Genomic DNA, 17,909 nt, shown 5'->3' with positions numbered 1-17,909 from the left:
ACTCTGAGTCCCCTAAATAAAATCCCCAGTAACAATCGGTGGTGTACTCTGAGTTTAAATCCAGATCTGTGAAGGCCTAAGAGGTTTGTTAGAGAACATTACTGAACAAACAGCATGAAGACCAAGCAACATAGTAAGCAGTTCAGGGAGAACTTGTATTTAAAGCAGAATTAGGTAAAAAAACAACAACTTAGCATTAACCTGTTAACAGCTTTGAAAGACTTGACAATGGGGCAAAGTTTCACCTTTCAGTGGGGCAACAACCCTAACTATACAGCAAGAGCTACTATGGAATGGTTTCGATCAAAGCATATTCATGTCTTAAAAGGGCCCAGTCAAAGCCCAGACCTAAAATCTGATTGAGACTTGATAACTGATTTTCCTAGACCTCCCCATCTAATCAGACCGAGCTATGTTGCAAAGAAGAATGGGCTGCAACGTTTGTCTGTAGCTGTGAAAAGTTGGTAGACATACTCCATAAGGGAGATGTAGTTGCAGCAAAAGGTCAACTTGGAATAAGGATGCATAACACAAAGTTCTGATTTTGTATTGTAAAATATTTTGAAGACAATGTATCCTTTTTCATTCCAAGTATGCACAACTCTGTGTTGGGCTACCATAAAATCCCCATTAATTACACTGCAGTGTGTGACTGTAACATGTCAAAATGAGAAAAGGTTCAAGAGATATGTATAGTTTCACAAGGCACTTTAACTCACATCTTCTGACACTGCTGTACCATTTTACTGTATATAATGCAACCTGTTTTCAGTTACCGTCAAAGCTGAACTGATCATATTACATTTATTGCCTATCTTGATGTCACAACACGGTTTTATCTTCATAATCTTCTATATATATGTGTTCAGTTCCATCTGCTTACAGGTGCATCTATTCAGACATGAGAAGTCTCCTTTATTAATATGCCTTGTATATCCTCTGGCGTGGGCTCAATAAAAACCACCATCCCTCTTACATGTCCTTTATGACAGGATTTTAAGGGTGTGACCTTAGTAGCTTCTTCGTTAAGCTCTTTTTGGAACATTATGGAGTCATTTTCTACGTCAGCATATCTCAGGTGGATTTATGATCTGATATAGGATATCCTTGCATGCCAAGGCAGCATTAATTTGCACAGAGAGAGATAGGAGACATTTACAAACAAAAGAGTGGCATCATAATTGCAGAAACTTGACACCCCAGAGCTCCTCCACCGCCACTGAACGCCTGTCAGCCAGACGATGGATGGCTGATAAACTCTGCTGAGCAACGTGGCCGAAACAACCTTAATTAAAAGCAACTCTAGCTGTCACACTGAGCACAGTCGGGGCCTCTGATTCGCTATGAAATAAAGTGTTGGTAGTACTTCAGTGATGTGTGCAAGAAGCTGGAATCCATGTTTGGGTGCAAACGAACTGCTATAAATAATACACAGCATGCAGAGAAAATACATGGACGCTAGAAACATTTATGTAGTTTAAAAGATGTAGTTTTACATGTAATCACATCTTTGAGATACTACAAAGGAACTGATCAATAAGGTTGTTTATCGCTCCAAACAGATTTATGAAACTGTTACAGTTGTTTTTATTTCATTTATTTCCTGGTGGTTCCTGTTTTAGGTAAAGCCCCGGTTTTGCTTTGTTTGTAGTTTCATGCCTTTTTTTTTAGTTTGCATAACCTTTTCCTTGGTCCGTCTGTTTTAATTTACCTGTTTTCCGTTGTTTATAGAGGGACTGACCTTACTGAACTGTCTGTTATCAGTTAAATATCCCAATAGTTATTTCAGCACCTGTCCTTCCTTCACACTGTGCCAAAACCTCATTGGCAGTTTCCCTTTTTTCCATAGCAGTCCTGTTTTGTTTTATTACTTTGTGCAGTTTGACATTCAGGCACAGTGATATCAAAGTGTTTGCCCCCTTACACAATTCCTTATCTTTTTTTCCACATATGAATGTTTCAGATCATCAAAAAATGAAATCACACAAAGATAAGGTAAGTAAATACAAAAAGCAGGTTTTTAATGATGAAGTAGATCAAAGATTTGGGGACAGTAGCAAACCAAAGTAACAACCAGTATCCACAGATGGAGAAAACACATAAAGTGCATCAACAACATATCAAGGACTAAGAACCCAAAAGAACATCCAAATCAGAAACATCTTGATCAATTTTATTCCTTAATGAATGACAGTTCTTTTTGTATTTTCTGTATTTCCTCAAATTATGTGTGACACAGTGTGACAAAAAAGTGAAAACTAAAGAAAATTGTAAATACTGTGTTGCACAGTATGTTTAATGTACTGTATTTCAGGTTTTTTCAGGTTTATTTTCTTCCTCTTTAGTCTTTGTTTTAGTTTGTTCGTGGCTCTGATAAATTAATTTCTTCTTTACCCGTTTGCAGAGAAGTGTCTTCAGAAGAATTACTTTCTTTACTACACGTAAAAAAACAAAGTTAGAACGTCTGAATGAACATTGAAACAGACCACAAAGTTTGTAGTAAAGCTTCTCAGGTGTGAGGTTTCCCCAAACAAAAATGTTTGTCTCAGCACTGAGAGGTGAAATGTGGAGGCTTCAGAGGAGATAAACGTTGAAGGAGAACAGACGATAAGACACAAGAGAGGACGTTTTGAAACCTTAGATTTGAAAGAGAATGATAAAGAGCGATGGATCACAGCTGGCTCACCAAGGGGAATAATGATTGTCATATTGCAATGCATTAGCTCATACTCGGTCCAAGCAGCTTGACTTGATAAAAAGAGGCCAGTTCTTGGGTAACCACAAACATAGCAACAAGACCCCATGGAGACAAGCCAGGCAAGCAAGTGTTCTTCTTTCATTTTTAATGTTTGATGTACAGACACTGAGGTTAATTGGTATAATAATAGTACCAAGAACAGCATGCCTCTTTGATTCAATCAGTAATAGCAAGCATATTCAGCACGTTTTCATTAATACAGCCTTCTGAATCAATTTTACTCTGTGTTTTCATTCATTTCTGTTTACAGCTGTGACAAAGTCTTTATTGTTGACAAGATCGGTGCTCATGCATGGAAATGCATAATCAGAGAAACTTTGATCCCCCCTTTTTTAAGCCATAGGACTAATGGGAAAGAAATTAGATTTTTGTGATTTTGAACATGGTTGTTGGTCCCAGTTGGACTGCTCTGCTTGTTTCAGAAGCTGCTGATTTACTGGCATATTCAAACACAATTACTTCTCAGGTTTACAGAAAAGGGTCAAGAAAACAGAAAACTATCCAGTGAGCAGAGGTTGAGTGGACAAAAATACCTTTCTGATGACAGAGGTTAAAGAGAACTACTTGTTGCAACCAAGGTTATGCATCTCTGAGGACACTGGACCTTAAAGCAGACGGGCTACAGCAGCAAAAGACCACACTGCATGTTTCTTGAACATAACAATGAAAAAGGCTGTTCTGAAGGCAAAAAGGGGTCCAAAACAGTACTTGCAAAGTGTGCCTACCTAACATTATCTGCACACAGATAACACATGGCTTTACGTTTTACTTTACCAAATGATTCCTTAGTCTATCAGTGTTTATTTATGCATTCTCCTGTTGCAAATTACAAAAAAAAAAAAAATAAACATTTCAACGCATCTCTCAGTTGTGAAGAATGTATATTTTCTGTGATTAGTTATGATTATTTTACTGTAGAGGCCAAATGCTAAATAGGCTGGTTGTGTGTAGTCTGTGATTACCAACTAAATTTCAAAACTCTGATTTCTGCTGAGAAATTTTGGGACATATTGGAAACTTTGGTACATACCCTGATATTTTCCCATTTTAAACCTAACTGTCTACCCAACTAAGTCCTTTGTACCTTACCTTCTTATTGTTGGTTTTTTAGGCGTCCGACGTCTCTGTCAGCCATGACAGTTAACAGGACATACAGCCCAACTAATCATAACATTTTCATGTTTTCACTAGTGTTTACTAGTGTTTCATGTTTTCACTAGTGTCATCAAAGAGGAGTTCAGTTTAACGTTTTCGAGTTTTAAGAGCTGTAAGTGGAGCCCCGTGGGCTCACGCAGCGAGCGTTGATAGCTCATCAACCTTCCATCAGGCTTTGTTTATTTGAATTCCTGTTTTTCAGCGAAGAAAACCCTTCCACCAATCATTGATTTTCTTTGGAAATCCACATATGGATGTTATATACTTCTTAACTCAAGGCATATTTGTTCTTGCCGTATAGGTCTGCGGCCTTCTCCCCATTTCATTGTATGTTAGTATTAATTGAAACAGTCCATGTATTGGTTTTGCCCTCATACTTTTAGCTAGTTTAAAAGTATTGGGTCTGTGCACTAATAAGATCCTTTACAATCATCCCAGACACATTAAAATGTTTTAAAAGCATAGTTGTCATCTTACAGAATCCAGATATACCCAATAAAGATGGTCACATATGTGTATTCTCTAATGCAAGGCATTTGATTGTGATATTATTTTATTTCTTGTTTTTCTTTTCATTGCTAAATTTCTTTTCTCTTTTAGAGTGTTATACTGCCAACGGAGAGGACTACAGGGGTTTCCAGAACCAAACCAGCCTGAATGGAGGTAAACCCTGCCTGTTCTGGAATGAGACTTTCCAGCACCCTTACAACACCCTCAAATATCCCAACGGAGAAGGAGGTCTGGGACGCCACAACTACTGCAGGTTAGTTAGGAAATATCACTCATGGTGTAACTCGTGGACACCGTGATCTCCACCGTTATGATCATCACAGCTAAATTGCACACAGACAGAGGAATATTTTAAATTTGTATTTGTACAATCTCTCTTTGTGTCCTCTATGATGCTCTCTTTTCATCAGCTTTCTCCATGGGTTTTCTATAGGATTTAGCTCTGATGGCTAAGATGACCATGGAAGAAGGTTGATTTTGTCCCTAATGAACCATTTGTGTAAAAATGTGACCACATGTTTTAGTTCACTATCCTAAAGATCATGACATCATGCACACTAATAGGCCCACAACATTACAAATTCTCCACCAGATGCTTTCCTAGATTTTCATCCTGTTTCACACTGAACCCACCTGCAGGAGTTGTTGCCAAACGTTCAGTCTTGGTCTTATCTGACAAAAGCACACAATTCAAGTTTAAAGGGGTGACTGTAATAATACTTTGGATTGTATTGATCTCACAATGTAGAAATTATCATCATTTATCATCTGCATTTAACCCATCCCTTAGGGAGCAGTGGGCTTCCATTGTGCAGCACCCAGGGAGAATTCAGGGGCCAATTGTCTTGCTCCGAGAACCAGAGTGGCTGGCTGTGGGATTTGAACCAGAGTACTTGTGGCCTCTCCAGGACACAAATGCCCTGCTCTCTAACCACTAGGCCACCACTCCTCCTACCACTTGAGCCACAGGTGGTAGGAGTTTGTCCTGTAAGCGGTGGGCTGCTGGTTTGAACCCCTGCTCTCTCAGTCGCTGTCTCCTTGGGCAAGAGACTTCACCCGCCTTGCCTGCTGCTGGTGGTCAGAGGGTCTGGTGGCGCCGATTGTATGGTTGCACTAATACACTATCAGTGTGTGAATGTGTGTATGAATGGGTGGATGACTGATTTGAATGTAAAGCGCTTTGGGTTCCTCAGATTAGATAAGTGCTAGACAAGTGCAGAATATTTACCATTCAAAGATCCAGCAGAGTTTACCAATTCTGTTGTTTATGTTGTCGATGGTAGGGCAGAAAAAGTGTTTTTCTTGCATGCCTCCTAAACAACCTGTTAACATCTAGACAATGTCTAATGGTCAATATGGAGACTTGGTGACCCTAAGATGGCACTCTTTCCCGCTATGCTAAAAGTAAGCTTATATAAACTCATATGTCCTCTTCCTCACTGTGTATTGTGACGAGATGTACAGGTCCTTCTCAAAATATTAGCATATTGTGATAAAGTTCATTATTTTCCATAATGTCATGATAAAAATTTAACATTCATATATTTTAGATTCATTGCACACTAACTGAAATATTTCAGGTCTTTTATTGTCTTAATACGGATGATTTTGGCATACAGCTCATAAAAACCCAAAATTCCTATCTCACAAAATTAGCATATCATTAAAAGGGTCTCTAAACGAGCTATGAACCTAATCATCTGAATCAATGAGTTAACTCTAAATACCTGCAAAAGATTCCTGAGGCCTTTAAAACTCCCAGCCTGGTTCATCACTCAAAACCCCAATCATGGGTAAGACTGCCGACCTGACTGCTGTCCAGAAGGCCACTATTGACACCCTCAAGCAAGAGGGTAAGACACAGAAAGAAATTTCTGAACGAATAGGCTGTTCCCAGAGTGCTGTATCAAGGCACCTCAGTGGGAAGTCTGTGGGAAGGAAAAAGTGTGGCAGAAAACGCTGCACAACGAGAAGAGGTGACCGGACCCTGAGGAAAATTGTGGAGAAGGGCCGATTCCAGACTTTGGGGGACCTGCGGAAGCAGTGGACTGAGTCTGGAGTAGAAACATCCAGAGCCACTGTGCACAGGCGTGTGCAGGAAATTGGCTACAGGTGCCACATTCCCCAGGTCAAGCCACTTTTGAACCAGAAACAGCGGCAGAAGCGCCTGACCTGGGCTACAGAGAAGCAGCACTGGACTGTTGCTCAGTGGTCCATAGTACTTTTTTCGGATGAAAGCAAATTCTGCATGTCATTCGGAAATCAAGGTGCCAGAGTCTGGAGGAAGACTGGGGAGAAGGAAATGCCAAAATGCCAGAAGTCCAGTGTCAAGTACCCACAGCCAGTGATGGTCTGGAGTGCCGTGTCAGCTGCTGGTGTTGGTCCACTGTGTTTTATCAAGGCCAGGGTCAATGCAGCTAGCTATCAGGATATTTTGGAGCACTTCATGCTTCCATCTGCTGAAAAGCTTTATGGAGATGAAAATTTCATTTTTCAGCACGACCTGGCACCTGCTCACAGTGCCAAAACCACTGGTAAATGGTTTACTGACCATGGTATCACTGTGCTCAATTGGCCTGCCAACTCTCCTGACCTGAACCCCATAGAGAATCTGTGGGATATTGTGAAGAGAACGTTGAGAGACTCAAGACCCAACACTCTGGATGAGCTAAAGGCCGCTATCGAAGCATCCTGGGCCTCCATAAGACCTCAGCAGTGCCACAGGCTGATTGCCTCCATGCCACGCCGCATTGAAGCAGTCATTTCTGCAAAAGGATTCCCGACCAAGTATTGGGTGCATAACTGTACATGATTATTTGAAGGTTGACATTTTTTGTATTAAAAACACTTTTCTTTTATTGGTTGGATGAAATATGCTAATTTTGTGAGATAGGAATTTTGGGTTTTCATGAGCTGTATGCCAAAATCATCCGTATTAAGACAATAAAAGACCTGAAATACTTCAGTTAGTGTGCAATGAATCTAAAATATATGAATGTTAAATTTTAATCATGACATTATGGAAAATAATTAACTTTATCACAATATGCTAATATTTTGAGAAGGACCTGTACGTGGGTCCTTATCCAGCCTTGTTTGTCAGTGTTTCAGTTTTTTTTTGTTTTTTTTTAAAGATTTTTTTGGCATGAGTTGCCTTTGTTGACAGTTACCACACAGAAGATGGGTAGAGATAGAAGGGGAAAGTCATGCAACAAAGATGTCAAGGTTGGGAATTGAACCCACGATGGCTGTGTCAAGGGCTCTGGCTTCTGTATATGGGGCACCTGCCATACCTCTACACCGCTCAACACCCCCCAAGTTCTTTGTAATACTTTAATTATTGCCTTTTCTGTAGATATGGGCAAGCTTAGGTATAAGGAAATTAACTATTTTCTTGCCGCCGTTACCAGACTTATGAAAAGCAAAATACATTTGCATGTTCATTTGCATGTTCTCCTTTCTTTGCCATTTTTTAAGAGAAGATAACGGTTGTTGTGTCAAGTTATGTTTATAACGAGGAAGTCATTTATTATTAATTAAACTTTCCTCTGCACCATAAATTCAGTTGCACATTTTTATAAAATCTTTTATAATTTATGTTTTAGTGCATGTTAGTAAATAAATATGCCACTGGTAAAAAAAAAAAGAACAATTATTGAGCAACGTGGCCGTTTTTACTCACTAAATATGTACATTTACTCAAATTAATAATTGGACTTTTCTATTTATATATATATATATATATATATATATATATATATATATATATATATATATATATAAATAGAAAAGTCCAATTATTAATTTGGACTATATATCTCGTCTGATCTCGGAAGCTAAGCAGGGTCGGGCCTGGTTAGTACTTGGATGGGAGACCGCCTGGGAATACCAGGTGCTGTAAGCTTACGGCTGCACGGTGGCGCAGTTGGTAGCACTGTTGCCTTGCAGCAAGAAGGTCCTGGGTTCAATTCCCAGCCTGGGGTCTTTCTGCATGGAGTTTGCATGTTCTCCCCGTGCATGTGTGGGTTCTCACTGGGTACTCTGGCTTCCTCCCACAGTCCAAAGACATGCCTGTTAGGTTAATTGGTAACTCTAAATTTCCCTTAGGTGTATGAAAGAGTGTGTGCATGGTTGTATGTGTGTTGCCCTGCAATGGACTGGCAACCTGTCCAGGGTGTACCCTGCCTCTTGCCCATAGACTGCTGGAGATAGGCACCAGCTCCCCTGTGACCCACCATGGAATAAGTGGTAGAAAATGACTCACTGACTATATATTGTAAGGCTTTTTACACATCTATACCAGGAGTGCCACTAAGTGTTGTGGTCAAATTAGGGATCATGCAAACATTTTAACATTTTAGGGCCTTGATTGGATGCAGGCTTTACTGATTGTTTGGCAATACTAAATGACAAATACATTCTCCAAAATATGAAAGTAAATCAAGAGTGCATCTCTGAAGCCCAATAGTATGTCTGCAGATTCTGTGTTTTCTGAAACCTTGATGCATAGTAGTGCAAACATTTTGTCTCAAGAAATGAAACAGTTATGCAGAAAATGAATCCCACATTAGAAGCCGTCTGAAAACTACATGTAAAACATGTTTCGCCATTGCACGTTTTTTTTTCTCTTTTTGTCTCTGAGATTTTATTAATCTGTTCCCGGCCTCTTCAAGTCCATGTCAGGAATCCATAAAAAGAATGTATGCCATGCGTTAATTAAGATTAAAATTTAGATTTAGCAGTTAGCAAAGGGAACAGAAACTGGAAACAGATAGGGAAAATATTAGCTTTCCTACATTCAAAGGTAACAAAACCTTTTCTGTTGCACCAAAAATACCAACATATTAGCATGTACATTTAACATTAAATATTGAACAGATGTTTTGATAGCACCTGTACTTTACTGAAGGCCCTATATAACTGCAGATTAAACCGAAGCTAACTTTTTTCTTTTCTTTGACATGAACAAACATGCTCTTTGTTTACTTTTTTGCTCCTTTTTTCTTTTTTTCAATATATTTCGCTTCCCTTCTGCATTTCTTTCTTCCTCCTTTTTCCGTCATCTCCATGTTTTTTATTTTGTTTTTTTGTTCAAGATAATTGTGAATTATTTCAAAGATCTGCCTTCTAAGACATCCTGATGCTCTGATCAATGGCGTGTGCAGCCCTTGATTTTCTGAATAATTTAGAGCCTGAATTTGTCGTCCTTTAAATTGTTTTTTGGTTCACAAAAGGCCTGCACAGATATTTTGCTTTTGAATATATTAAAGACAGTGTTTAGCCTCCACTGTCACAAGCATGCAAACACCGAGCAGAGTTTGTGTAAGCAAATCTCCTTCCTCCGTCCCTGCAGTGTGAAGGGATGCGGTGGCTATGGGTGACCAGAAAGCCATTTCGGGTTATCGGTCACACTCCCAATAGCAGCTGTCAGCACTACAAGCATAAACGTCAAAGTCGTAAGCCTCCTGGGGGTTGAAACGGGTCACGCCATTTTTTGAGCCATCTAAAAGGAACTGAGACGTCCAGAACAGTGGCCTGACCCTGATTGCCAGGCTGTTGGAAACACACCAACCCTCCCCCTTCCTTTTCAGTCCAAACCTTCCAGAACAGTTCTGGCTGTAGACTCACTATGCAGCAGTGCTTTGAAGTTGAGTGAGGCAGATTTGTTTATACTTGGACAGGATGGGATTATGGAAGATTTATTAGTTGGATTTCAGCTGAGTATGGTAAGGTATGCATTCCTTGCCCATTAGGATCTTGTGATGTCCAACGATCGGTTCAGAAAGTACATTTTCTTTGTTTGGATTTGACTGCTGTCTTGGTCTCTTGTGCAGTCAGCAGCTTTGGCAGCTTACTGATAGCTCACATTTTGCCAACCCTAACTCCCAAAAACCGTCTGTTCCTCAGGATTGAAGCTGCAGCTACTCTCAGATCTTTCTTGCAGAACCAAAGCAGACACTTCATTTTAAGTAAGATGAGGGTTGGCTAGTGTGGCATGTCTGCACAAAGCCAAGTATTTGTCCATTCCTTTATCCACATATATGCATTGCTTGATAAAGAGAGTGCTAGCCCACTTCACAGAAAGATGTATTGTATTGGATTTGATTGATCACAGAAAGCTTGCCCATGACTTGGACTCTCCCAGTCATGTCTTGTACCTTGTCATCCAATTTAGATTGCAAATTACGTGATTTACATGGGGTTTCGACTGCCATTCAAATCAGTTCATATTTCTTTAAACACCTGCGACCTTCGAAGTCTTTCATATCTTTCAACCTGATTTGTGTCTCTTCCTGACCCGAGGCTTAGGTTTTTCTTGATCTCCACAATAGATGGGAGTCCGCAAACCAAAGAAGACAGGTAGTAAAAGGAGAGCACGATGGAGGGAAAGCTTTAGCTTGTTTCGCTCTAGGGTTAGTTGAAACTTAGATAATGAGAGCGGAGGTAAAACATGGCACAGATGGACAGTTCAGGATTTATTGCTGAAAATACAACAAAGAGATTTTCAGGGCAAATTTGTAATTTCCATTTTTTTTTAAAGTTTTGTCATTCCAAAAGCAATTTCAGTCAGTTCCAAATTTGCTTTAAGATGTTCTGTGCCATGAAAAAGTGTTTGCTCCCTTATAGATTGATTACATTTGTCACAGTTAAATGTTTTAGATGAAAAATATTTATATTTATGTTTGCAACATCTGTATGCTGTTGTTCTGTACTCTATTGAATGTTCATCAGAGAAACAGCCTGGGGGAAGAAACTGTCTCTGTGGCGGCTGGTTTTAGTAAACAGTGCTCTGTAACGGCGGCCTGAAGGTAAAACACGGCGGCCTGAAGGTAAAATAAAGTTTTCTCATTCATTATGGGAAAAAGCTATCCAAATCAATCTGGCCCTGCATGAAAAACTAAACACTCTTTGTGATAACTGATGAGTCTTACATGGCTTTGAGGAATTTTGGCCTCTTTTCTTTGCATATCAAAAAGAAAGATCTGATGTTTGAGTTTCCACCTGGACGGACTTCGGTCAACCTAGAAATCAGCAAATTTTTTGTCATCAACCGATTTCTTAGTACATCTTTGGTCATTATGAGTCCCACAGCTTTAAGCTTGTATCAGAAGCCTGGAAATGCTGGTGAGAGTTGCTGAAGAATGAACCTCGACATCTATGACATTTTATCTCTACAGGCTGCAGTAAAATACCCCAGTGAAAACAGAGAATTACTGGTTAGAGGGGAAATGTCACAATATTTTTCCATAAAGAAAGGAACAGAAACCCAGAAAAAAAGGTCAACCTGAGACATATCAAGGTTTATTTAATTGTGAATATATAATTACTAAACTTTGATATAGTTGGGTGAAGTTCTCCTTTTAAATCCTGAAAAAGATAAATGACTGTTTTTTAGTCTGTAATCACTTATTTGACCTTTTTGTCACATTTTATGGCATTCATAAAAGCATCCCACAAATCAAATGTCTGATTTATGGTTCTTTTATTATTCAGTCCAATCTCCAGTGCCTACAGCCTGATATTGGTCTCTGCTCCTGGTGCATTAGTTCGAGCATGTGAAACGCATGATGGTTCAGTAGGAGGCTGAATAGCTTTATCTGCCATTCCATTTGACCGCTATTTATATGCAGGTGTGTGTAGTGCAGAATTTATGAGTGTTCACTGTGGCTTCTAATGCTTTTTCCTTACATGGATTAGATAATGGAAATGCCAGAGTGAATAGTGTTCCCCAAGTTGATTGTAAGTGAGCGTGAAGGATGTGAGGCTCAAGTCTGAGGGTAGGCAGCTATTTCTATACACTATATTGCCAAACGTATTAGGTCACAACATCATATCAATGAATTCCAGTGTTACAATCACTTCCATGGCTGCAGGTGTATAAAGTTTGGTGTAAAGAGACCTGACTGGCCGGCAGAGTCCTGATTCAACCTTCTAGAAGACCTTTTGATTAATTAGAGCTGAGGCTGCAATCATGGTTTTCTCATCTGACTATGAACACACTTCTAAACCTTATGGGAGATGTTTAAAGAATAGTTAAAGTTGCTATTGCTGGCAATGGTGGGTCCATCAACAGATTGGACCTAATAGATTAAGAACAGGGTGTCATCAAACTTCATGCACATTTAAAAGTAGATATAGCAGATTTCTTTATACAAAATATAATTAAGTTAATTAACTTTAGATCCAGCCACATTGAGTACATTCCAACATGGCTAATTTCATTGCAATCTAGTTCAGTACAATTATTTGAAAAAAACAGCAAAGTTAGATTCAGCTTCTGTTATTCAGTATGTTAAAGAGGAATTGCTGTTTTGCTGCCTTTGTTACATAAATGTTGAAATTAATCAAATAAAAGTGAAGTTGATCAAGGAAATTTAAAGGCAAATCTTTTATTTTTGTTCTTCCTAGAAACTAGACTTTAAGCGGACATATTGCACCTTCAGCTGGGCAACAACCAGATTCCAACAGTACAAAGGAAAAGTGAAAGATGGATAACTGGCTAACAATCAGTCCTTACCCAAATCCCTGTTGACAGTCATGGAAAGAGCTGCAGTCAGTTTTTACAGAATTGAATCTTTCAAAATGGAAACAGGTCCAGCACACAATTGTGTAACAGTTGCAGAAACTATCTGCTGACAAATAAGAGAGCCTTCCCTTAGACATGTTTAGTGTTAGAGATCAAATGTTCATATGTCTTGTGACCTATTTATTTTTTTGTTTTTTAATCACATTTAAAAGATGCATGAAAATTTTTTGACAGCTTTACATAGTTTGAATTGTTAATAACTTTCATTTCCACTTTTTAGTTTTGACATTGTATATATAATGTGATATATTTCATTTAACATGTAATACTGGTAAACTGACTGGAGTTTCAAATTACAGCCGACATTTTAATTGTTTAAATTTGTGTTTCGGCTTGTATTTTTTTGTAAAATGCACTGAATATTTACAGCTTATTTTTACGTTTTGCATTTTGGTTTTCAGTTCTTTTTCATATATGTCCCTTGGGACCAATCCACCCCCAGTGACTTTTGTTGGGTCTACTTTCTGCTAAACGTCAGCAGAAAATGATAATGCAGTAACAGTGACTGGTTTAATTGCTGTTGTCATTTGTGTATTCTATGATTTATTTATTTAAATTATGTTTATAAATAAACTGCAAGGGACACACAAGTAAATAATAAAAAATATAAAAGGTTTTGGGAATAAAAAACTACATTTTTTATTATTTCAGTTTATGTGTCATCTCAAGTAGAAATCAGAAATCAGTTTTATCCAAATTCAGTTAGGATCAATCTAATTCATTCCAGTACAATCCAATCATACAGTCAGATTCAGTTACAATTACATACAGTTCAGTTTATTCCAAATTATATTGCAATTTAATCAAATTCTTTATTGCCATCGGTAAAAAAACAAAACAATTTAGGTAAACTGAGGTGATTGCATTGAGTCAATGACTTTGCAGCAATCCCTTGTTCTGAGCAAGCATGTGGTGAGAGTGTAGAGGAATAACTTTCTTTAACTTTCTTTAAACAGGAAGAAACCTCCAGCAAGATTCAGCTTAGTATGAGTGGCCGTATTCAATGACTGACAAGGGGTTAAGAGGACAGAAGGTGACACAGAGGAGAGGGGAAGTTATTGGTCTGTCAATGTGTAGATCCAGGAGAGAGACACGGTCAAACACAGATGACCTGGACAAGGAGTACTTTCTATGGAAAAAAGCTTACAGCAGCTGGATATTTACAGATGGTCTTCCCTTGAAGAAATTGTGATGTTTTTGATGGCCGGCTAAACTTTCCCCTGCTGTCTACATATTTCACAGAACAATGCTATTCCTTTTTTTCTAGTTAATATGATCAGATATCCGATTAGTCAAGGGCAGTAACTCATAGCATTCTAGTTTAGCATGCCTTCATGTTGCAGAAATACACACTAGTCAGCCAAGAAGTCCTTACCGTCTATGCATTTCTTCCACATGCACAGCATCACAGAGCAGTTTGCATGCTAAATCATCCAAGTCAATTAAAGAGTCTTCTCTCGTGCAGTAAATTACCAGACTCTGATCTGCTTTTGACCTCAAATCTCTACCCAGACAAGCCTCTCATCACCACGTTGCAATCAGCATTTCTCCTCCTACCAGTCCTACAAAATGAGGGAGGTTGAGCTTTCATCTTGTTTTTCCATGTCTGCTAGTTAAACTATACAAAAGTCAACCTAGAATCTCACTAAATGTGTGTTCTGTGAAAAAAGGTTTTGCATGTTCTGACCAGTCTTTCCAAAATAGTATGATGTTAAAGATTTTTCTGGATTTTTATATCTTAACTTCACGGCGCCAGGCGTTTTTAAAACTGATCATAAATTTTTGGGTGAAGGAAAACATGTGAGCTAAGAACAGCTGTTTTTCCGGCTGTGCTCTGACGGACACCGCTCCTGCTTTCAAGTGCTCAGCTAGGGAGAGTCTGTGAGGCACTGTGGCTATAATCGGCTGTGTTCCAAATGTGTGGCTCACTCTGAGCAAAAATGACTCAATCAACGTAATTGTGCCAATTAAGAGTCCAAACAAATTCAGTGCTCTTCCTCTGGGTATTGGAGTGTTTCGAAAAGCTCTGCTGATCAGAACCATACAGGACACTGACATACGGGAAAGGAAATGTTACTACCCCCAAAATTCCCGAAAAACCCACATCACTCACACTGGGACACACACACAACATTGGGGGTGATATTTATCAATATCTTCTAGGATAACATCTTTCTCTTTGCTGCAGGGTAAAATGGACAAATTTCCATCCGTCAAAGTCTACTTTTATCTTCTAATCCAACATTGTTGACAGTTTACCTTCTGTTCGGCCTCACAAAACAAACACACAAATAACACACTCTGGGGAAGATGCACAAAGCTATTAGCGAGTGCTAAATGTTAGCATATATGAGTTTGCATGTGCTTCTAATTCTAAAATTAGACAAAAGCAGATCTACACCAAAAATAACTCTCCCAAGCAAACAGCATCTCTCTCAGCTGAAGTAGTTTTCCACACTCCAATGAGATGTGCATGCATTTAAGGGAAAGCCCACCCATATTTTTGTATATTCACTTAAATGACCGCCAGAGCAAATTATTCCTCTTTCATCAAAACTGAAACTTTGGATGTTATGCAAAATGTTTTGACAAACAAGAGGGCTGAGTAAAGATGGTGGTAAAAATGGTGCAACAGAAAAAAAACAGAAAAAAGTGACATGATTCACTGCTGGCATTGCCAAATAACAGGTCAGAAAATTGATCCTGTCTTCTAGTAAGGTCTGTCTAATGTTTTCTGCAAATAATTTTGGATTGAAGTAAATTGTCTAAACTGTGTTTAAAATAATTTAGTCACTTTTTTATTGTTCAGTTTATAAACCGTATGATTGTGAAACTTTCCATAAGACTCCTTATGTACTGAGTGTGTTAAAATCATAAAACTTTGTATAGAGGGTAGGGTTGTCAAAATACTTTTTGCTATACTAAACAAATTATTATTCAAAAATACAAATTTGCATCACAATCAATAAAAAATGACCCATTCACATTTACCCAAACTTTTTCAGCTGCAGCGCTGCTATAGCACTCAGCCCTCTCCCCTCCCTGCAGCTGCTCACCTGACCAAAACAATGAGCTGCTGCTAGATGTTTTAAACTCTGCTAACATTGGCGGGTACATCCAGGAAAATACTGTGAACTTATAGCCGACAGGACAAATACATAGCGTTCCAAGGTACTTCCCCTATGAGCCAGAGTGACAGGAAAAAAGTTAATGCCGAGCAACGCTACGTGCTAGTAGTGCTAGTGATACCACACTTATGTTTGAGAGCGACTTAAAAAGGTTAATAAAGCTCTTGTATCTGCAAAACAGTGAAGTAGGAAACTTTTTGGATGGCATTAGCTAATGCTTTCTGTGTAAATATTAGCTTCACCGACAGGGACAGCCCAATGATGGTGTTTTGTCGGTCTGAGCTCCCCGGTAAAGATGCGCTTCCCAGGTGTGTAGTTCCAAACGATCGCGACCATCCTTTCTAATCACGCAATGCTGCATTCTACTGCAGTGCGAATTAACGTAGGAAAATGTTAATTAGCTAATGGCTCAGTCGGCTACTAAATAGTAAAGCAATGAAACAAACCAGTGCACCCCCCTCCATTACTCCCTGTTGTAAAGGCATGGGAGGCTAATGTGGCTAATAATCACACAGGTTATTGTGGAGATACACTGAAGCTGACAATTAGTGCAGAAACAAGTAGGAACCCATAGCAACCTAACCTCCTGCTGTTGTTGATCACTAAAGAAAATATATTACAAAATTACCAGAAAGACAGAAATTGTACAGGGCAGCTGCTGAAAACATTTGCATGGACCAGATCCTTGTTTACACCGTAAATATATGTTTTGTATGTTCCAGATCCATGTTTGTTTTGAAACACAGTTTATTTTAATATAGAATGATCCTTTACTGGTCCTTCAGTAGTAAAGTTTATTTGTATGTACTAAACATTGACAGGCAAATGGAAACACACAATGGCACACAAAAGATAAGCAATAATGACAAAATCAAAATCATTGCACGCCTAAACCAAGGGTACATACTTCTATAAAGATTATTAACACTAAGTGCCATCTTGTCTACTGTTTTGTTAAACAGGAAAGTGAAACTTTTTTCTAAAGAAGGGCTGAATTGTTCCACACTTATTGGTTTTGCCCTAATTAAGGTAAACATTTATCACATTGTAATTAATTATATGTTTTGCTCTTAACCAGAAAGAACCCTTTTCCTTTATAAAAGATTGCTGTGGTACTGAAAATGGTATAGAGTATGGATTATTTTTCTTAGTATTGCTATCGAGTTTGAAATGTTGCAGTGCAGTGACAATCCTAAAATGAGATCCATCTCTACTACACATATTGACATGGTTGAGGCTGTTGCTTTATAAACATCATATCAACTTCAATCCTGTATTGAATCCTTCAGTTCTATAAAAAAATGTTATGTGTAAACATTTTAAATTTTAAACCCTCTCTTTTTTGAAAGAATATAAATTGATTTACATAAAAAAGTATATTCCTCTGGTGGAACACAATAAATATTTTCAACCCCGGGGAATGAAAACAAAATTAAAAAGAGAAATCAAATAACAACAGTAGTGTTCGTTAAAAGATGCATTTTTATTGGGGTTTAGTAACAAAAGAAGAAATACAAAATGATATATTGTTCTATTTGTTTAAAATACATATAAGCGACTCAAATAAAAATAAATAATGAAAAAAATTAAAGTTCATCCTAAATCTCACATCCTGGCCAAATTTACTCCCATCTGCTTCAAGAGAACAAAAGTTATCAAAAGTAAAAACCAGGAAAAAGGTCTAGAGACCCAGGATTTTTTTAATAAATGAACATCAATCAAAAAGAAAGGTCCCATCTGCTGGAATTGCTTGGTCTTTTACTTTAGCATG

The 17,909-nt window shown here is 38.4% G+C and overlaps 1 protein-coding gene across 2 annotated transcripts in view; it reads left to right on the top strand.

The window, feature by feature from the left end:
• kremen1 (kringle containing transmembrane protein 1) overlaps positions 1-17,909 on the top strand; it is a 92,088-nt gene that overhangs the window by 26,448 nt on the left and 47,731 nt on the right. For both annotated transcript variants that reach the window (XM_047382676.1, XM_047382675.1), the window contains exon 2: positions 4,514-4,676. In XM_047382676.1, coding sequence (XP_047238632.1) covers positions 4,514-4,676 — 163 coding nt within the window. The remainder of the gene's footprint in view (positions 1-4,513; positions 4,677-17,909) is intronic.

The sequence above is a fragment of the Girardinichthys multiradiatus genome, chromosome 12 (assembly GCF_021462225.1).
Source record: "Girardinichthys multiradiatus isolate DD_20200921_A chromosome 12, DD_fGirMul_XY1, whole genome shotgun sequence".
NCBI lineage: Eukaryota > Metazoa > Chordata > Actinopteri > Cyprinodontiformes > Goodeidae > Girardinichthys > Girardinichthys multiradiatus.
Note: the sequence above shows the minus strand (reverse complement) of the source record. Positions and strands in the feature narration are given on the sequence as shown.